This window comes from Cyphomyrmex costatus, unplaced genomic scaffold (genome assembly GCF_001594065.2).
Source record: "Cyphomyrmex costatus isolate MS0001 unplaced genomic scaffold, Ccosl1.0 scaffold281, whole genome shotgun sequence".
Lineage (NCBI taxonomy): Eukaryota > Metazoa > Arthropoda > Insecta > Hymenoptera > Formicidae > Cyphomyrmex > Cyphomyrmex costatus.
In genome coordinates this window covers 1,204,572-1,228,464 of record NW_017276922.1, presented here as the reverse complement: position 1 = coordinate 1,228,464, position 23,893 = coordinate 1,204,572, and the positions used below count along the sequence as shown (strand labels likewise).

Genomic DNA, 23,893 nt, shown 5'->3' with positions numbered 1-23,893 from the left:
CGCAACAGTGTACTATGTGGCGGATTGGCTGCGGCAATTGCAATAATTTCTTTAATTATCCCTAATTTACGCCACTCGTTACGGTCCAAGTTGCCGCTGGTATGTCGCTAAATTGCGCGGAACGAACATTAGGATGTGGTCAGTTAACAAAAAGAACATTGAAAATAAGTGCGTGATACCGTAAGAAAATTAACTCTGCTTTTGTCCGTAAAAACAATAAATATAGTAGTACGGTGTTTGTAGACTGTAAGCTCCGTATTTTGTAATCAAACATAATAAGAATTGTTACCCAAGATCGCGAAAAGATTTTAATTTACCAATTTATTAAAAATTGACAAAACAATTATAAAAGTTATTGTTTTTCTTTAAATGATTAATTCATCGTGCGTTACGATTAACGTAATCCATTATGATTAAAATAACGCGGAAATAATATATGCGGGATGTTCGATATGCCTGATAGATACGTAATTTATGCTTGTGAAATTTTTGCATAATGCGGGTTATGCAATCTTTTTGAGTATACTATTTAAGATTGATAAATATTCTTTAATAAGCAAGCACCTGATATTAAGTAGATGCAAGTAATTTATTTCCAAGGAAATTCTATATGGCATTAAAGTGATGAAAGTAATTTATACTGTAGGAAACACTGCCACCGATACTAAATGGACGAAAGTAAATAATTGCTGGGTTAAAATCATGCCATTATTTGCTAGCGTCAATTACAACATACTTAATGTCATATAAAAAGAGTTTTCGTCGATTATATATCAATATGCAACGGGGCCGTATATGCTATACCAGATTATTAATCTTCCGCAAATGTAAACTGTCGGAAGCTCTGAGTATCAAGATAATGTTTTAGATATTAATGAAAACATTATTTAGGTTCATATACTTTATAATTATAATACGATAAAGATCTCAAAAATCACAAAATTTTCACACGATTATATTTTAAGATATTTATACTCAGAACAATTTCTGGTTGAAAATGATATCAAAAATTCTGGTTATCTCAATTTAGAGAATTAACTTAGAATACAATAGATTTAATTATAGAAAAATCTGATTTATTCATTTTCAACCAGAATTCCAATAAATGTAACCACTCTTTTTCCAATGTAAGAACGCATTTTACAATTTTCTTTTCTATAATTGTCTAGTTTTTATTTTCAATTTGATATTTATCGACCAACTTATTTGCCGATATCTCTTAAATAAGAATCATATTAATACGGAGGAATCATGTGTTGCATTAATTGCGTACTGATATCTCAATACGTATAAACTTTTCCATATGCAACCACGTTTTATGTATCACGATGTTGCAGATGCAATGTGGTGATAGTGTCCGATCGCTAAAATAACCCATAATCTGCCGGTATATCGTCGCGAATCGAAGGTGCGTCTTCCAACGGTTCACTATTAATTACGCGGAGTGAGGGTACGAACGCGTTCGGCCTAATTGAGTATTCCGATGTATACATGAGCATTATCCTCGTGAAAAGGAGATAGGACCCGCATGTCCTCGCACGTCGCTTTTTCGCAGGTGGCCAATGGGCGGATGTCGAGGCCCTTGTTTCTCCTCGCCCCATTAAGGATATGCCACCTAAACATTACAGCGCACATTGTAAGCGCGATCGCTTGTAATCGTAGGTAATTGCATTCCGAGTGTCTTACGGGCCGGACGTCGAGAATACGCGACATTGCAATCCGCGCAATTGACAGCTGAGAGATGTTAACCGTCGCGCGTATGATCGCGGATCAAGGTACACGTGCTTGTACTATGCGCCGCTATCGAAACCATCTGGAGTTTTTTGCGGCCGTTGCATCACAGACCATTAAAATAGCTCGAATCATTGGGATGCAATTTAAGTGCATTTTAAGATAACAGATGTACAGTGTCCCCGCATCTTTTTACCAAATATATAAATGCGCTAGTGGAGCGAATATTGTGTTATTAGTATTCATCCGACGTATTACGATACGCATCGAACGAAACACGAACGATGATTAGATGTAAATGTTAATAATATGCGTAATGCATGATCACATTATCATATTAAATTAACTTCTATATAGGAAATAACTTAATAGCTATTAATGTTTCAACAGGTGACACACATGTAATTATTATATTCGCGCATTCTTCTCCGGATTATTTCGAATAATACTCATATATTATATATTAATGAACGATACTTTTTCAAGTACATCGTTCATTAATTAGTTTTAATATCAAGACCAATAAAAATATTGACGTCGACAATTATACTTAATAAGTCTTATGACGACTGCTAAATGATAATCTTTATCTGTTTACTGTAAAATGTAGACTACAAATTTATGACGAATAAGTCGCCTAAAGCGACGTAAATGTTGTAAGAATTCGCCATTATATTTTTACATAGCTATAATACAAACTATAGCCAATCGTTAACGTAATTATTAGGCTATTAAACGGAAAATAAATTCATGTATTTCGCGAGCTATTAGCAGTGCATCTCGAGAACGTGAATAGCGCATAATTGATATGCACAAAGAAAAAGACGAATGTAAAATATTTTGCGTACATATGAGTGCATTATAAGCTACGTGCACATCGCTAGCAGTGAGTGACGAAATTAAAGTGGAATTTAAAAATAGAAACGTTTTAAATTTAAAAATATTCAAAAATACGTAAAATACATTAGTAATAAGCAATGCAAATTAAAAAAGAAAACCATTTATATCAATTATACTTGCAACTATTTAAAAGTTATTTGAATTTAAAGTTATTTAAAATATTTTTGTGTTTTTAAAGTTTTCTTTCTTTAAATTATTTCAATTTATTTAAACTATTAGAATAACTGATTGTCGCATTTCTCGTTGACTACTTTATTGTCTGATTTTATTTGAAGATAATAGGTGCATTTGCAACACTGTTATTGATGTATTCTTTTACATTACCTCATCAGATATTAACGAGTTTCAAATTGGCATAAAAATTTTTAGATTTAATTTAATATTGTAAATAAAAACACACCATTTATTTCTGTTATTGTAAGGCATATAGATATTCTTTTTTATATTATCGAACTCTGAAATTATTGAGGTTATTCAAATTTCGACAGATACAGTGCACAGTATTTGCTAAATTTAATTACGTTGAGTTTTGTTTAATAAGCAAACTCGTTTATTTTAGAAAGATTTCTTTTAACGATGAGTACATTATTTACTGATGTGCATGCTGCTTTACGAAATGGAGCACTCGTGCATTCGGAATAAATTTGCACGCGATTGCCTGAGCACGTTCGCTATGCGTAAGATATAAATACCTGACGGTCAATTTGACATGGGTGCTAAGAACTTTAATGCCAAGGGCTTTAATGCCAAGGACCGTCATTATGAAGAAGCGAAGGAATTTTAGGCGATGAAAAGACTTGTAAAAGGCTCTACGTCGAAGTTTACTCGAGAAAATCGAATAATTGTTCGTTAAGATTTACATGATGAAATATAGATGTATTGATATTGAAGTTATTGTGACTGTAATTTGTAAGATATCTCGCCATCATCGTAAGTCAATTTAATAGCGTATTCTGTAAATTAAACGGAAAATTGCAATATATAAAAAATGTTAAGGCTGCAGTTTTATAAATATAAAATTTATAGGCAATCAAAATTAGAGCTACTAATTCTGCATTCAGGATAATAACACGATTATGTACATATCTATATATGTATACACATATTAATCGTTTTTTTAAAATGATATTTATTTCTTTCTATCCAGTTGATTTGATCATTTTTTTTACATACAGTTACTACTATTGTATTATTATTGTTAACAAGTTGCCAAAGAAAAAAATTTGTTGCTCTATTAGTTTTTTTCTTTGGCAATTTGTTAGCAACAAATGAGCAACAAATAAAAATGTTAGTTAAAATCGATTCTGCTCACTTTGTTCCGCTAATTTTTAAGACGTAAACTCCAAAGGTGACTATTTTCTATAATATAAATAATTAAATTCTCCTAGTGCAATAATTTATGATTCAACTCATGAATGTATCGAAGTTGATATTTGTTTATCGAAGTAGATATTCGTTCGAAATGAGCGATAGAAAACAAGAATTATAAAGTATCGTTTCATTGTATATATTTCCAAATGATAAAATTATTTCACTAACAATATATATTATAAATTCAAACATATCTCACTTCGAATCATTCGCTAATCGAAATGCAGTTTGCCTATTACTTTCAGAGTTCGAGAGCGCAGAATGCGTAATCGATTAACGTGTTTCAAGAACAGAAAGCTATGACATTGATCGTTAATAATTAATTGAAACAGAATATTCAAGGTGTATCTATTACTTGACGATTGTTGTCACGCGTTGTGTTTATACAAGATCGCTATCATCCTTACATGAATAGCAGCGAACCACTCTTTACGTATCATTATATTATTCCTCGGAATGCAATCATCCTCTAATTGTTAATTTATTTATTCAATATAAACGCGTTAAATTGTATTTGACACGCCGATTTTGTTCTATTTTTTTAAATAATTTGTTCACTAGTATTAATAATTTGATTTATTTTGCTTAAAATATTTGGTTGTATAAATTATGTGAGTCAGTTATTATTCCATCGGAAAAATTTTTAAATATAAGTGATAAATAAATACAGGTTCAGCAAAATTAAAATTCAGTAAAAAAGTAATTAGCTATGAGTCCTAGATTTATATTATTATCAGTTGATTGCTTTAACGCTACTTGCATATCAGTAATACAAAATCAGTTAAGCAGCAATGATCATTATCTCCTCATAAATATTAATATAAATCGAGCCGCTTGTTACTGAAAAACAATTCGCAAACTTATTCACACGATGTCATTAGTCAATTTTAATCGTTTATAATTCAAAATTTAAATCTCGATATTGATATCGTTAGCTCTGTATTTTTGTCTCAGAATTTTCAATTATAATTAATCTTCCAAATTTTTGAGAAATTACATTTTGCAAATATATTTATAAATCACATATATAATTATATAGAGTATTTCTTTCGTATTCTTTCGTCAATATAATTTCAAGTTCTCAGTTTTTTCGGATTATATATAGAACCGAGCAAGAAAGAACTAACGCATTCAACTGTGAGTTCGCATAAAACTTCGCAACACCAGAGCCGCTAAATTTAATAAGTTTACGCTCTAATTACCGGTGTCACCGAGCACTCAAAAAGCTGCCGAAGATTTTATGCACCGCCCGGAGAGCGCATGCATTGCACCGGGTGCGGAAAGAGAGAGTATGGTACGTAATTCGCGCGAATGTAACGCGGTTTTCCATGGTCGAGCGATCACGGTTTTTCTGATCTGCGCGCGAACTCCCCGCGGGCTCCGATCGACTCAGGACAACGGCGTTTGTATGTCGAACAAAAAGAAAGTCGGGGCAACCGCGATGATAATGCAACAATCTGTCATACATCATCGATCGTCGGTTGACACGTGGTATTCTAACTAAACGCGCACCGCTCTAATAGCGACTTGCGATATCAGCCCGCTCACCGGTTGATTTGATTTGGTTTGGATGTTCCGCTCGAGTGTTTACGTAATTAATCATCCCTATTACAATGCAGAAAATCCTTCGATTGAAATTGGGTAATCGAATTGACTGAACGCACGTTTTCGCTCGCATATGTGTATTATCCGCAATGTCAAGAATCATTAAGCTGAAAAAAAATTTACTGAATTTTATTAAATACTTGAATAATATTAACGAAATACATATTTACCAAATAAGCGTATCTTTAATTTTAAAATAAAAAATTATATTTAAATATAAACATAAAAAAATAACGCTATAAATATTTTATTTAACTGGATCAACTTGGAAGGAAAATAAATCACATTAAAAACGTTTGCTTCTTTAAAATGATTTATTTGCGTTTAATAACGATTAATGTCGTACAGTTAATAAATTGTTGAATTCCGTATTACTTTGTCACAATTTCTTAAGAATTAATGTCCGCGTTTTCCGACCTTGAAATGAATGATAAATACCAATACGCGAAATAAAAAGAGTAAATTGTTGTGCGTTCTGACACGTGATTGCAAGGCGATTGCAGTGAGAGAAAAACAACCCAATCTCGAATATCATTTACGCTATTTAAATCTACATAATTTAAAGTGTGAAAAAACAAATTTGCATCGCGGGATGATTGGAATAATTCGCGGAATACAAATAATAGGATAAAAAATGTTCACGAGAATGAATTAAGCTATAACGCTAGTGTACAGTGATCAGTACATATATGTATGTATATCGCGTTATCTCAGCGTGGGAATAACGATTGACACATCAACATCAACATCGCGATGAATTAATTGATTCATTAACAAGGTAATTTATCGCAATCTCAATTTTCCAATTTTCCTAATTGATCACGTATGCACATTGAAATGCACATGACTTAATAAGATAAAATACGTGGACTTTGTGGAAAAAATAAATCTATTAGTCAAGTTGCCTGAGAAATCGACTCCAGTAAATTGTTGCAGCCGGATTGTTCGCGAATATTATCGGTGTGATCTTTTAATTATAGCTAGATTCGATACGGAATAGATTTATCTGCAATAGTTGCAGAAAAAGCAGAGAATTTATCTGATTAGTTATAAGATGATTATTACAGTGCAATTATTACTAAAACAGAAGCAGAACTATGTATTTCTGTTTAATAATTGAAATTGCTCGTGCGTGAAATTACAATCGAATGTGCGCATGTATATTTTTTTTTTATTTAAATAATGTTGATATATATAATTTTCAAATGTGTTCTTGGGATCTGTTTTCAAGCATCTTATATAACTTTCAATATTTAATATTTAGATTAAATGCATATTATCGCCGGTTTTCCGACGCCGCGGTTGTGCTCTTAATGCGTCAATTAAATGTTAATTAGTGTTACACACTTTTGTATATTATTGCCTCGTTATATGAAACATGTAACACGCATAATTCAATTTAAAGTAAGTAATCAATAACAAGAGCTGGAAAAAGATCTGTATAGAGAACATATTTGCGTCTTAATTATAGTGTTGCATAGAAACATAAATAAAATTACATTGTTTATTGTAAATAGATTTTTTATAGTTACATCAATTTGATCGTTAATTTTATTCGTTTGTCAACAATCGCATTCAATGAACTCGTTCGCTAAACCATCGTAAAAGCGATCCCCGAGGGAATTCGCGCGGTTAGAACGCGGTTAGGCCAATCCGACGCGCCCATTCACGAACAAAGAGGGCTTCGAAACGCGAGCGGTGGGCCGTAAACTCGTAAACGGTAGTTCGTAACCGGAAGTGATGCTGTTGGATAAGTGGCAGTTATCGATAGCCCGTAGTTAACGCGTGTACCTCCACGCGGAGCGGAGAGGAGGAGGCAAACCCCAAAGGAAACAAAGACTGTTGAATGGCAAGTCGAGGTATCACCCACGCAAATAACAGGGCGGACGTCGAGGCTGTAAAAATTTTACAACCCTCGTCAGATTCTTTTATTTCAAGTCTTTTCGCTCGTCCCGCGCCACTTTCTCCTCGTAAATCGCGTCAAATTTCATTCTTCACTTGTAAGAATTGAAACTCTTTATGTCTTAATAACCGCAGAGTGATTTATTTCTACATGATGATAACATTATCCCCAAATTATATAAATGAAACTTTAATAAATTTCAATTTAAATAATGAAGTTTTATTATAAGCAATTGATTTGTTAATCTTTAAACGTTTTTTTTGGCCCGGCTTTTTTCAATGTTTTCTCAATGCTTTTTCTATTACTTACAACATTTTTATTTAATAACGATACTTAACATTTGCTTGATGCCGTTATGTTTTTTATTCGTATGTCTGCTGGGCGTTTTAATTGAACAAAAATTGTATAATATATATTCATTTTTATAAAAGTTATAAGCAACTGAATTGGGTATACCATGATCAAGTATGCTGTTTCTCTAATGTATACTGAAAAAAATATTGCTGTTTCAAAAAAATATTAGTTGATTTAATTAAATGCAGCGGTTACGGGCTGTCAAGCAAATATTTGTTAATTCCAACAAATAACATGTTTTAAATTTCAAGATTTTGTTGACATGACTCACGTACATTTAAACCTAAATATATAAATACTTGAACCAAGTAATCACTATTACGAAGTAAAACGCATTTAGTCAACTTGTTTTTCTCAGCGTAGCGCTTAAGGATTAAAATTATAGATTGCTTGACTTTAAAGGAGAGAAGATATCTCATTCTCGATAAAGTAAAGATATAAACGAGATCGTATAAGATTTTGATTTAACACACCGTTTTATTATGATTCAGTTTACTCAGGCCAGCATTTATCCTTCGCGTTTATTTTATCTGTTTGTAAAATAATAAAAGATTATCCGTTATGTTGGCATTGCCTCGACAAATCGATATGTCGCGGCGTTTTTCCACAAATACAGATTTTTCGTCCGCGCGATCGTTCTTTTCGATGCCAATCGTTGCCGTCGTTAAGTCCTGGAAAGAGCAGCCCTGCGGATAATTAAAGAGATTTGCGACGGTTGTTTTTGCGATACCACAAATAATTGCGTATGGCGTGAGAGAGTCGCGACACGATCGAGCGACTCTGGAGAGAACGAGATTTCGAAATGACGGAAACGGTAGATTAGCTACGAGTAAAACGCTTGAGATAACGCGTCCGCGATTGCGTTATAGGAGTACATGCGCGCGATGTACGTTTCCTCATCCAATTAATTATCGCCAATAATTTGATACGCGTCGCGAATCGACATGTATATGTATTTTCGAAGAGCATGGGCACGATAGTTTATTAACCGTTTGCGTCAATTTTCGATTACGCTTTGCGTCAAACACTTGTGTGTGTGTATTCTGAAACGAATACGTTTTTAACTTTAAAACCTATTCTCTACGATTACGTAATAGTTGTAAATAATCGCAGTTGTAAAATTGACAAGTCACAGTCGAATATGAGAACATTCAATTGTGATTGATCAATTTTACAACCACAATCACTTACAATTCCGCTTACGCAATAATTGTAAAATAGGCTTTACGTGAAACTATAATAAATAAAACTATCTCCGGGCGATTATTAATTTTGTGAAAATAGTAATGTTAAAAATAAATCAGAGTAGAGAATCACACGAAACAATTTAATGAAAGGTCGATAATAACGATCTGTTCACATAATTGATCTTCATGTAACTTACATAAGTTTATCGAGTTTATTACAATTTTTAGATCAATTCTTTAATCCACTTATTAGATTTTATCAGATACGTTTTCTCGCGCCTAACATATGCGATAGAATCTGTACATGAGAAACAGCACAAGAATCTTGACGTACGAATGCAGACGCGATCTAAGACGGTTAAAAAGCTATTTATCCAGATCCGCGCTACTTTATTGCACACATCAGTATGCGGTGCATATTGCATTCAAGTTTCAACTCACATGCGCAGAACCACACGAGGAGAACTAAACTTCACTTTGGTGTTTTTTTCCTTCGATAACAATTTCCTCCGAGATATTCGCCGCGCGATGGATGCGGCGGGAGAAAGCGGGGCGCGGCGCGAGCGATGATTTCCGCTCGGTTTCTAGCCGATAATGCGCACCTTACCACCGACGCGTATTGGCACGTATTACAGCTGCGGGTTTCGCGCAGATCGTGAAATGGCGAAGTGTACCGCGCGAGATGTAGAAATTGCGATGCGGATTGCGCGGAGGACGGAGTGCGGCGGCATGCGGGAATCAACTGTGATGCGCGCCTCGTCAATAGCGGCTCCGTTCAATGTTCATAATCGCCATTACCGCTTATCCCCTGCGATTATGAGTGACGATAATGCGCGGTGCGGCAACCTCGTGTAATTACACATACGAGACGACCGTACGGGGAATACCGCGCGCGCGGCAGCGAAATAAATCTGACGCGGATGTCCGCTTTAATAGGCGAATAAAATAGCGAGTCCCCCTAAATTTTGCATCGAGGGAATGAAACGAACTTTTCTTTCATTCGGCAAAACGCTGGAGAGTCTCGATATAATCCTTGATGCATTTACAATTTCAATGAAATTACTATTCGTAATATATATCTTTTACATGCACATACGATTGGATGCAATCATAGGGAACTCTGCATTCATCTATGGGAATCTATATCTGTATAAGAGAAACTTTCGTTCAGTAACGGAGATGCATCGACAACATCGAGTTGCGCGTCTGGTGAGAAAAATTGCTTCGCTAAATCGCGTCATGCCGAAACCTACGACAGGCAACAAAGACAGGGGTATTTCACGAAGGATGTAAATTATGAAAATTATCCGAGCGTAACGTACTGACCTGACAAGGCCACGCGAGAGGATTTCTCGCGCGACAAAAAATCAAAGTCGAGGTCAGTAAGCGAATGATCCGACCGTGTGCGTGTTCCACGTCACGTTGCGGATAAGATGTGAATGAGCGTTAGCTATTGATAAGAATGTTTGTAATTTTTTAAAAGTGACAGAGTAAGGACGTTAAGCATATCTGCTCTATCTGTATTTAACTTTCAACATTAGTTAACTAAAAAATTGTTTCGCGAATAGAACATTTTCTCTACAGTTAGATATCAAAGAAGCAATGCAATCTCTCAACCGTTCGTGGTCGACTTCTTAAAAGTTCCGTAATGGTCACATCGAGGTCAAAACGATCCCAGAGGGCCATTTAACCGATTATATTATTCATAGTTTTTTCATTCTACAGCAATAAAAACAAATACGCTCTGGGGTCATTTTGATCCCAGTGTGACCACGAAGAATTAAATAATATTTTGTTATTTTTAACTTTCATTGTGCATTGAAATGTAAATCAATTTATTTCCATGGATAGTTTCAAAGTAAACTACATTGATGTTAACGTATGCATTTAGTAAATAATAAACTAAATTTGAGTCAAATTTAATATATTCTCTTGAATAAAATTGTTTAATTCTATTTTTTTAATTAACATATTGAGTAGGACAGTGCAATCTGTAAAAATAATTTAAATTGGGTATAATTTGACATTACGAGTTTGACAGTGTACGAAGCGTTTTGTATTCTTTGCTAGAACATCAAACATGATAACTTACTTAACATATAAAAAATATATGGCTTACATCAGAAGAGATTTCTTCTCATTCCTCTTTGATCATATTATTACGTATGTTCAAATAAGAAAGAGTTACATTTCTCTAATTACAATTGCTGTGAAAATTTAATTTATTGATTAAATTGTATCTATTAAATTAATTTAATAATTAAAATTATATTAGAGTGTCTATTAAAAATAATCTTTTTAAAAAAAGTTATTTGTGCACTAGAAAGCCAAAGGAATTCTAAACTCCTCTTTAAGCATATTTAGAGTTGCAAATGCATCTCTCTGGTCGAAACACCCATGACTCTGGCATCCAAAATCGAGAGTTCATTGTCGTCGGTTTAAAGTAACGCGACGATGGTCACCACAGGAGAATCGGTAGGATGCTTTTAGCCGGCACGAGGACAAGTTATTTATTGTTGCTATCTCGTCCTGCGAGAGGGACAGAGCCCACCGGTTCGTGGTAGTGCAGGCACACGGTCGAGCTCTCAATCCTTCTCTTATTAAAACCTGCCCTCCCTATCAGAACTTATACGAAGCACTACGGCTAAGCGGTACAGTCATTCGTAGAAGTAGCGCGAATTTTCACGATGGCTCTAAACTTTCGAACAGACGGAAGAAAATTCGGTCACGTACAAATTACATTTTCTCGAGAGAAAAGCATAATTTTTGTCATGTTAAATATATATATATATATATATATAATTTGAATTCTTTAAATTCTTGTAGTAACTATGAGAATTTGATTTTTTTTATTCATATACATATATAATAATTGTTTCTTTTTTTCAAATGTAATACGTTAGAAGAGATTATTGAGATAAATATTATTTCCCGGAAAACGTCGTTTCAATTTTTTGATGACAAAGTTTTTAGTAAAAAAAGATTGTTTTATTTGAACAAAACTTCCTAAAAACAAACACATATGAAAAAAATCATTTTAAATTTATTTATTATTTTCCATTCGAAAACATGTTTAGACCTTCCGCCAATTTTATCATGCCTCTAGTAGTAATTCTCACTAATTTGTTTATGATAGTTATTAGAATCTTACATTTTTATTTTTCATTATGTATTATCTAACAAAGTCTTTTGTTATAAAGCTTCAACATAGATATATTACGATGAGACAAGGTGATTAATATTAGAGGTTGAAGCGTGATGTGATGGCATTACGTCACACGTATTATGTAATCATTATTATTGTAATATGCTCGTTATGTCAGCAACACATGTTCGGCGCGTTAATTATCTCAATTAAAAATCAATTTAGATGAGATTTGCTCGAAATTGCTGCGCACCATTTTGATCATGTTCTAAAACAGCGGAACTCATTTTGATCTCATCACATTGATAGAAATATGCGAGGACACACAATGTATTAAAATTCGGTATCAAATTGTATAATTGCTTTTTATTTATATTATAGAAAGGCTATATGTCAAAATCACGATTGATTAAAGTCTATATTTGTCAAAATCACGATTGTGTCATTTTTTATGCGAACTGAATATATTTTTTTAACTTCCATTTAATGGATTTTATGTAATGAATTTTGAAAAAAGATGGAAAAGTTTATTTGAATTGCGTAATCAGCTTCTGAAGAAGATTGATTACGAGTTAAAAATAATATTTATTAGATTTTATAAATCGTATAAAAATGTATATTTAAAACAGGTTGAATATCATAAAAAAAATAGGAACGTGCAAGTATATATAAGACAAAGTAGCGAAGTAATAAACGATTCTGATCGACGACGGACGTGATTTGTAGAAACAAGAGCGCTTCGAACACGAGAACAATGTTCCTGGCGCTTTGTAACAAGAGACGCAGGAGAATTCGGGTGGGTTAAATGCAAAGACTATACCGCGAGAGCCATTACGCTAATGGGACGATCGAGAACGAACAGAGAGAGAGAGCCGGTCTCTATCAGCGTGCAGGAAGGAACGAGCAGTAAACGAGGACGAGGCGAGATGGCTCGCGCGAGGAGGAAAGAAAGAAAGCACCACTTCGGCGCGGAGGATGTGGCGAGGAACGCATTACTCATAATCTCACCGAAGGGCGAAGAGCTGATCCCGCGAAAAAAGCCGCAGCCCAATTATTTCTCTCGATCTTTACCCGATGCTCTCGGTGGACCACTCTCCGACTTTATCGGAGGCCCTCTTATTTGCAATGTTAATCCTTGCGCGGAAGTATCTGACTCCACGAAACATCTCGCGTTGGTATATTCTGAGACGAATCTCAATTGAGCTCTACAATCTTTTTTAAACCCGCAGTGCAAAAGTAGATAACAATTATTAAAAAAGCGTAAATCAACAAATTAATTTAAAACAATCACAATAATATCAAAAATTTTCACCTACGTGTGCTACACGTTATTTCCATTTCTGTACGGAAAGAATTATTTTGCTAAAATATCTAAAAATTCAACTAGATTTGAAAATAATTTCGTTGAGTTATCATAAATAATATTGTGTAGGAACTTCAAATACAAGCAGTGTGCTGTAAAAATTTCACCAACCAGCTTTAGGGTTCTCCATAAATTATTTTAGTTTGATAAAATTTAGCTAAATTCTTAGACATTTCAGCGAAACCGTTTCTTCGTATGCATAATAGATCTTACTTCCGTATCTGAACGTCTGTCTTCACAAAGCGTCTTAAGAGAATGGATTCAATTAGATGTCTGATGTGTCGTTACATTCTGGAATTAGGAAGAGTTTGCGAAAAGGACGTCGATACTCGACTCACAGCCCGGAAGATTTACATTGCCCGATCAGCGTAATCAGATTTTCTCTATGGCGAAAAGAAGAACGTTCCCGTGTTCGTTTTATCGTTTGCCTGGACATCCGTCCTCCCGAGTAATTGGCGCTCGCTATCATTAACGCTTATTGAGTTGCAATTAAGAGTGTTGTCCCCGCCTTCGCCCTTCCTCCTTCCGCACCTAGCGCGCGTCTCTACGTCGATCTTATTTGTTGTAGAAGAACACGACTCGTCGACGTAATTATCGTACTTACTGTCGTTAGCCGGTGATTCGCAGCGCGACCAGAGTCACCAAGGCGAACGTAAGTTAACCGTGCAAAACGAGCGATTACTTTACCATCACAACTAATACGCGGCTTTTCCTGCGAACGCAGACGGAGAGACGACAGAAAGAGAGGCCTTTGTAAAAGCGATAACGTGTTAGATCATTGTAAGGAACGAAAGTAACGTCGGAAGGATTGAGATTTATTAGCGGAATTTTTTTTTTTTTTTTACTCAGCTCTTGGTTCTGCAGCCTTCGTACTTGTTCTTTTCCGGCATTATAACTGCATTTTATCTTTCCTCGTACTGTTATATATACTTGCGGCTTAGCCTTTGTTGTAGAACCGACGAACGTAGCGCCAGAAAAATGATACTTCTAGCTGTACGTGATTATATCGTTATTTACATCGTTACTTATATGGATCCGCAATTTTCTACTCTGTTGCCGACGGTAAAAGCGTTAGTCCGTAGATTGACTGCCGTCGGCAGCTATGTTGCGATTCTTCATGAGTAACTAAGTGATTCGCATGCGCGTGTTTGTTGAGGATTTTTCAATTAAATGCTGCATCGGGAAGAAATAATTGGCACCCTTTTAATGGCGGATAAAATTGTGAATGAACCGTTAATTAAATTACTTTCCGTCTTAGAAAACAATAAAATGAAAAATGCATCTTATATACGAATTGCAATACATTTCAAAATCAGGCCAGGAAACTGTTCGTAAATGAAAAAACGGTAGATAAACAGGTTGCTATTACAAACGTTTCGTTAAACAACGAAGAGTTCATACGTATAATATATCTGCTACATTTACATGCCCACCCACGTACTTTGTGTTAAAAAAAACACAAATATATATCAGATATCTTTCATTAAAGCTTCAAGTATAGTCACGGAGAAATACTGCAGTTGGAGAATTTAGAGAAATGCAGTTGCAGATCTAATCAGTCGATTATGTTCGCGTAGTACGTTCTTTAACAAATAATATGCATCTAAATTGCAAAGCAGCCCGAGATACGAATACGGCATTGCGGACGGCATCCAAAGAATTACTTGTACAAAAGCAATTACGCCCGTATTGAATGCCCGTCCTAAATTCACCGTTGCGGAAGGTAATTTTGTGATTATTTCCTCTCGATTAAATCTTGTATTCGCATGGCATGATCTCGTATAGCCGTGTAGCATACCGCGCGGCGCGATATACCGCCTCCTCATGCGTAATTAAGTTGCGCCGATTACCATCTAAGGTTACGAATAATTGTTTAATTATCCGTACGTGATTAAACATCACGTATACGCGCGCGGTGTGCAGCATAATCGCAAATTGTTCCTCATTTCTCCCGCGAAATTAATTAAGTCGCGGCGAGCGCGTTCCGCGCGCGGCGTTCGGCACAATTCTCTAATTACTCCCTCGTAATGAAACGTCGTACGCCGAACGCGCTGACGTGGGATGCACCTCGCGGAAAATTTATTTCTGACGGAGGCGCTGATTCCAGGAAATGTATAGTCGCGGACGCGATTGAGCGCGCTCGATTCAAGCTACTGAATTATCCCATACGCTTTTTGGATAAAGATCAAAAATTGTATCGCAATAATATGGAAAATTGAGCCCCGCGGTGAAACGCGTGTGAGTCTAATTTTTACACGACGCGTAATATTATAAATTATATTGTTCAAATTTAATATTGCAGAGTATAATATATTTTACGCCTTGATACTTTACGATTCTTATAATTGATTCTTATGTATACGTCCTTTCTAGTATTTATATTGTTTTTTTAACATTACAGTCCTTTGTTCTTGTTAATTCAATTTAATTTGCGCTAAAATCCTGTAAAGAATTTAATTTAATTCACATGTAACGTTACTTATGATGGTGAATAAAAAAAATGTCATAGACGCAAAGCTCAATAATGCTTAGCTTTCAAGCTATGATTATAGGTATATCAAAAGTGATAGAACTTGTGCTCACCCAGTACCTTAACCACAGCTTAAAAACTGTCCTTATTAAACCTTGTGCCTATGATCTTTTTTATTTAACACATAATCTGTATTATGTAACAAATTAAATTATTTTTCAATTTTTCATTCAGTTAGTGCGACGTCTTTTAACAAACGTACCCTAATGTAAGACAAAGATATTGCTCAAGGTTATCGTCCTTTCTTCTGCCTGCAATTATGTGATTAAATCAGCGTCGGTGACGTAATGACACAAGATACAACTAATGCTGAGATTTCTTTAACGCGTAGCCCACCCAGAACGGCCCTTTAAGCCATTTGTCATCATCAGTCACGTATTTGTACGTTTTCATAAGCTCTGGGAAGCGGTAATTTTATAAATCCTTCATATCAAACACATTTCTAATCAAGTACACGTACATGAAAATTGAGTTTAATCGTATTTAATCGCTCGTGGACCGATTCCAACTGCCTCACTCGATCGCTATTATACGACGCTATTATTCCGACATTCTGCCGACTGTGTCAGCTGGATCATTATGATTATTTATATGCAAATGAGAAGTCAGAGAAGAGAAAGAGAGAAAGAAAGAGAGAGAGAGAGAGAGAGAGAGAGAGAGATAGAGAGAGTGGAAGAGAAGGATACTCTTCCTGGAGGCAACGACGGTAAGTCGGAGTCGTTCAATCCGACGTCGCCGTTGACGACGACGGAGACGTCTGCGAGCCGCGCGCGAGAGCGAGGGTTAAGCAAATAAAATCCAATTAAGGCGGGAGAGCCTGCCCTCAGGCCCGGAAGGAAAGTCCTGATTGTAATGGAGCCTGTCGGCGAGCTAGTGCTCCATTACGCGCGATACCTTGTTATAAACGCAGTCAAATTAAACCCGCTGCCGCCGCGCCGCGACGTGACGGACGTTTATTGCAGGCAAGAAATCCCGAATAATCGCGCGGTCAGATCGTAAATCAGCGGGACGTGAACGCGCCGGACTCTCGTCGTCGCGTTTGTTGCGTCGATCAGCGCCAACAAAGTGGTTCCCTCGACCTCTTTGTTTCTCCTCCTTCGCGAGTCGAGCTGGAGTCGCGGCGGGGCAAAGGGGGGAGTTTGTCACGGGGAACGCGATGATTAATCGAGTTTTTATCGGTGAAAACTTCCGACGCTCGATCCACTACGGTAACTATGTAATAACGTCAACGTCGCGCTCCTTCCACGCGTCCAGGCCTTCGCCTTTATAGAGACGTAATAGGGTTGTATCTCTCTGGGATCGGGTCGTTCATCAACGCTGACGCGTCACGCACGCACAAACGCGTAGCGATCGAATCGCTTACGCATCGTCAAAGTCGTTTAACCCTTTCAACATTGTTAGCATTGGTAATCCGCTACATGACGAGATAGGTTCTGTTCTAATCGCGATGATCGGCGCTCGAAGCTGCTACACGCTCTGTTAATTCGCGAAACACGAAGAAAGTATCGCGTATGAGAAAGGTATATTTGTACACGTTCTGCTTTGTATGCTATATTAATACGTTACGTTGAGAGATTTTTTGACACTTTCAAAAAGCTGCTTTCTTTTTTTTTTTTTTTTTGGAATGAAATATAAAAGTGTCAGAGATTATAGGCAATGTCTAATGGTTGCTGTTATCTCCGACGTAATTTTTCCTTAAAGAATAACTCGTGGAAAGGAGAAAGTTGGAAGACGTATTTCCGTAAATAAAACACATATTTGTCCGTTGACTTTCAATTACGCAAAGTACGGAATAAAGTGTGAAACTCTGTTTTGATCGGAAATGCTCACGCTAGATTACGTTAAAAATGAAATTAAACATTACAATATATATTTGTTCGTTAGGAATGTAATTACGTGTATAAGTCATAATTCACGAAAAAGGAAAGCAATCTTAATTACACGACCGTTTCCGTTTCTCATCACGTGAAACACTCAGGAAAATTAATTTCGGTGTATTAATTAATGGAGCGAGCAGTAATACTAAAACATTTGTGATAAGTACATTTCATATCAATATTACTTACACTTCTCGGTCAAAAAGAACGTGAAAGGCTCGGAAGCGAGGCAAAGTGTCATTTCGAGAATTTCGAAGTGACATGTCAGACGCACATCATATCCGACCACATATTTCGTAAAAAAAAAAAATCACTTGCCCCAACACTCATCAAGTATCATTCTCGTTTCATCGTTTCATGTATCCTGAACGTCGGAAAACTGACCTTGGTGCGTCGACAGGTTTACTTCGAGTGATGTCCTCTCGTTCTCCTTCAAAACTCCGCCTTTCGGCTTCGGGCTTGCTCTCCCGCGGGATTCCCCTGCGACACCTCTCGCACCTTATCTGCTCCTCACGTCCGTTTAACGAGAGATCACCCGCGTAGCCGATCAGTGTTCCCCCCGTATACCTTCCTACACCCAGTACCGAAACGATGAAGGGCCGGGAGAGGGAGAAGGGATGAGAGAGACAGGGGGAGAGGGAGAGATACGGGCCGGGGGAGAGAAATAAGAAGAAAAATCGCGGTCTCGTTCCGTTCGCGCCACGTCGCGTCGTCGTTTCTTAGGCCGAGAACGAGCGAGAGGCGTACGCCGCGGCTGCGCGAACCGGTGTGTGGGGCCGTTTCTACCAGCCGGGACGGAAGAGCTGCGAGAGGCAATTCCTTTCCCCACCGAGAGTACTTTCGAATGGTGCGCGCGGCTGTTTGCCGTCTTGGTGGAGACGGCTCGGTCGTCCGGCTTCTCTGGTCTCGACCCGGGATCCGCCCTCGTCGGTCGATCCGCCTCGAACGCGGAACGCCCGCCAATGGAGTAGTCCGGTAAAACCGCCAATCCAAAACGGTTTCGCGTTCTCTTCGCTTCTTTGCCGTGGAAGATGAGAGACCCGGCAAGGAGCAGAAAAAGAATGAGAGAGAGAGAGAGAGAGAGAGAGAGAGAGAGAGACAGAGTGATGCGATTCCACGGAGTGTACAGAGTATCAGCGTACAATTGCGCGCGAGGGGGGTTGCAGGGCGAAGGGTGAAACACGTCGGTACTTAAAATGGCAACTCGGGTGTCTCGACGAGCGAGGTGGTTCTCGCGATTTTATGAGCGATAGCGATCGCGCTGGTAACCATGTTAGACGTGATAAGAATACTCGTGGACGTGGAAGAAGGAGATTAGTGCAGACGATATGAGTGACACGATAAAGGAGATGAGATTTTACGAGCTACTGAATTGTCTACATATTCGTTCTGCACATAGGACTGTTAAAGATAAGATACATTTGTGTAATCGCTTCTTCAGCTAGCCAGTAACGTTTTAAGTCATTTTATAAAACAGCTGAGTGTGTGGGTTATCTATACAACGTCATTTGTCATACGACTTTCTAATATCAGTTATCGATATCAGATATCTTAACGATTTAATCTCAAATTAAATTACTGCTTGAAGCAAGATTTCTTACAAATCAAAGGTTAAGTAATACTTTGCAATATACTCAAAATAAATAATTTGTATGTAGTTTTTTTTATTTAAGAAAAATTATATTTTTTAATCCTCCGGAGGTAATGATGGATTTATTGGCTATACTTAATTATAAATCTTAGTTATATAATTTTTTTATTAATTAAAAATGTTAATTCAATTTTCTTTATGTCATATCTAAAAATTATTTTTATTAAAATATATATACTTATAAGAAAAAAATGTACCTATACTTTTGAACAAATATTTGCGTGTTAGTTGAATATTTATTATATAATATATTAAATGTAAACATATATATATTCACATATATATTTATTTAGTTAAATAAATTGAGAAAAATTAGAGGCTCAGACGAAGTAAATCATTATATAAAAAAATGCCAATATGAGTCAACATTTATAGATATTAATGTGTATGTATTATACTTTATCAACAGAATTATAACAATATTCACAGACATTTTGATCCCTCGTTCGGATCCTCTTCAATATGTAAATTAATACCGTAAAAATTAAAGTATCGCATAGTCGAATATAGTATATAATAATGATCGTCATTTTATTTAAGGTTAGCATTACATTAAATTAAAAGTTTTTTCAAGCTAGTGATGTAACATGTTTCGACAGGAAGTATGTGTGAGTTTGATTTCCATGCTTCTAGACGACGTTAAATATCATCATCCATTCATTTATTTATTTATTTATTTATTTATTTATTTTATATAAGAACTAGTAATTTAATTTAAATGAAATTAAATTAATTTTAATGAATTTTAATTAAATTGTTTTTTACAATTGGCATCTTAACTTGGAGTGTATGAAGTATTGATTTATTAATGTTTGGTTGCTGAAGATGGTCTAAATCACAGACCGAAATGTTCGACTGTATTCTTCTTTAATTGTAAGATTAAAATAATTTTTCGCATTGTTAACTGCGTTGACTCTTTATAGCCTTTAATTCATGATTGTTTATTTGTTTTAATTTAAATGATATATTTTTCTATTTAAGAAATATTTATTTTGCGCGGGAATAAATGTTATATTAATATTATTTAAAAATTATTCAAAATTATATTATATAAAAGAGTCCTTGAAATTTTTAATTTATTTGTTTTTAAATTATTTATTCAAATTTAGTACATTTTTCTCTTATTATAGAGATGCGATGATATAGACTCCAGTCATATTTATTTTTTTTAATATGAGTTATGTCATTTGTTTAAACTTAATCAATGCCGTTTCATTAACATAAATTAAACGAATCTTACGAACTCAGTATCTGCAAATACGTTTAGTTTCAATTTCGGGAAGTTAATTAATTATTAAAAAACTTGTTAGGAGAACATAATACAATAGTAAACTATAGATATTTTATATTAGAGAAATCATCTAGTCAAACGATTATCTAGTCGGACTATTACCTGATATCCAACCTGTTTCGTCAAAATTAGTAAGCAAAGATATGTTTTATCTTTTGCAGTGATATAAGACAAAAGAGATATAGAGTAAACTAGGGTATTATGGCCATACGGATAAGATGGCCATAGGTTGTAATTTCTTTAATAATCGTTAAGTAGAGCGTTTTTGTGGTCGTTCTGAAAGACTATGGCCATTTTATCCGTTTGGCCATTTATTAGAAATGTATACCAAGGCCATTCATATTCTTTTAAGTTCGTTCCACAAACAATTCGTTAAGTAGAGCGTTTTTGTGGTCGTTCTGAAAGACTATGGCCATCTTATCCGTTTGGCCATTTATTAGAAATGTATAGCAAGGCCATTCATATTCTTTTAAGTTCGTTCCACAAACAATATTGTTATAAAAAATTAAAAATTAAAGGCCGATTGTTCCATCTTCAGATAAAGTTTACCTGCTAGGTAAATCTGGCAATTCGTTCACGTGATTATTGGGTAATCTTGCTACTTACCTAACAGGTAAACTTTACCAAAAGATGGAACACTCGACCCTAAGACACACACATTTCATAAATTTTTAAGAAACCTTTAGTCTTTAGATAATCATATATTGTGACAAAGACTAAAATAAATTTATCGTCACTCTAAATCTTACTCTTAAAGATTTTCGATAAAGAAAATTGGACCACACTCTCTTTTAAACCTGGTTGAATCCTCACTTCTTACAAAGAATGAGATTCCATTCCAAAGAACTTAGAGATATGTATAGGTATTATTAAGAACCTGGAGGAACTCTAGTTACATATCTCACGTACGTGTATAACTGTTCGTTACATCATTTCCCTATCTGGAGCGGAAGAATTCGAGGGATATTTAACGTCGATCTTTCTCTCTCTGCGCATCCCTCGTTCTCGGCAAGATTAAAATCGGATAGATCGACAATGTGCTAAATTGGCGAGCGTTGGCTTAAGTACTGAAATTCCTCGACGGTAACGAGCAACGGGGCCCGACGGCGCGGCCGTACCGATTGATAAACGATACGGACGCGCCGCGATTTCTTTTTTTACACCATGCGAAAGAGGTAGAGTGTTACAAACGAGCCTGCCACGTTCATGTGGATCCGTTAACGCGGTGCTTCGGCAAGGAAGCCGGGAGAAGGAAGGAAGAAGAATCGGTGAGAAACTCGGGCCGCCGTCGAAACTGCCGATCATCGACACGTCCCGCTCGCTCGCGGATGCTTCATTAGCCACGCCTCGGCCCGGCGAACGCGCACTCGGTTAAGCTGATTTATCGCAGAAAATCCAGTTAGCGGGAATTCGTTCTCGTGCCGTGCAGTGTACACGTAGCACCGCCACTATACGCAAGTCCTCCCAGGTGCAGGCAATTTTTTTTCTCCATTTTTTTATCCGCGATCCCGAGATTTCGGGATGAATCTCGCGCGAACCCTGGCGAGGCGAGGAGATTCCATCTCAACAGATATTCCCGTGTGCAGAGCGATAATTACTTAGTCGGCAAAATTTTAATAATTTGTCTAACGAATTACTGGCAAATTCTTTCGAAATATTCAGCAAATCAGCATCAACTGTGTCTCCGTATTAAACTTGTGTTTTGCCGACAAAACTTGCTGATATATACTGTTAAATTCATAACGTTAAAAATTATACCCAAAATTTGAATTATTTTTTATCATTTCTATAGGTCGCCATTGTTCCTAGCCATTATTTTTACTTTCAACAAACTTAATTGTCTGGATACAAAGCGATCTTGCTTTACATACCACTTCGTTCTGATAGCCGGGGAATTTTAATTGATAATCATTACATGTAGTTACAGTTGAAGTTGTACAGATCGCGCTCCTCTCCTGGGCGTCTCAGCGTTAACATTGTTCGTCGTTACGCATAGTGCAACGTTAAACGTGCACGACCGATCGGCGATTAGAGGCGTACGAGCGATATCGATGATGTGGCGAAATAAGTAGCTCTCGAGAGGATCATCGACCGTTCATGTCTCGATAATTACGACTACCCCATGCCGTGAGCTTATCTTCGGGGTCCCAATGGCCCTTGTCCCCGCGCCCCGCCGCACTCGCGGGAGCCCCGTCGCTTATCCTCCGAGGCCCGCATCTGTATCTGATCTCGATGATCGATTGCCGCTACCGACTCTCGAAATTACATACGCTTAAACCGCGGCTGCAAATAATTATCCCCGCGTGCTACTTTCAATCCCGCCCGCGCGCGATTTTCTAACCGCCCCAGGAACTGCTACGCACTCACGGCTATCTCTCAATCGCTTGTTGTAAATAATAAATTATCGGTGACGTATACCGCCAGTAAACATGTAAATTAAGGCGGGTGACGCACGCCGAAGCTGTAATTTCACCGATCGCTTTTCATCCGGGGCGCATTGAGTGCAGCTTTCTCTCATACGCTTCGGATTTACGTAATTTCTTAATCCTGCGCGCCAGGTGCTTCTTAATTCCATGCTTTGCTCAGGAAATTATTGTATTTAACGCGCGCGCGAACAGGCATCGAGCCTGCGTTTAAATTGGTATTATATTAGATTTATAGAGGGGAAGGAAAGAGATCGATTATTCTAACATTTTACATAAATTATTTCCTTGTGTAATTAATTTATTTTCGCAAAGATTTTCAACACACCAATTACTTATTGTATACATTAAACGCAAATAGAAGGAGACTAATAAAGAATTAATTAAAACTATTAATTTTTATTTAAGTATGTGTGCTTATAATGTTTAAAAAGTCTTAAAGTTAATTCTTTAGCTTGAAAAAATATGTTACATTATATATCGTAAATACGTATAAAATAAATAGTTCGTGAAACGTTCTTCTTCTTGAAATTAAAAACTCTGTTTTTATCTTTAATGATTT

The 23,893-nt window shown here is 36.3% G+C and overlaps 1 protein-coding gene across 1 annotated transcript in view; it reads right to left on the bottom strand.

The window, feature by feature from the left end:
* Positions 1 to 23,893, bottom strand: part of LOC108775010 (homeobox protein aristaless) — a 128,908-nt gene that overhangs the window by 55,960 nt on the left and 49,055 nt on the right. Inside the window, exon 2 of the mRNA XM_018541278.1 lies at positions 18,351 to 18,446. Coding sequence (XP_018396780.1) covers positions 18,351 to 18,446 — 96 coding nt within the window. The remainder of the gene's footprint in view (positions 1 to 18,350; positions 18,447 to 23,893) is intronic.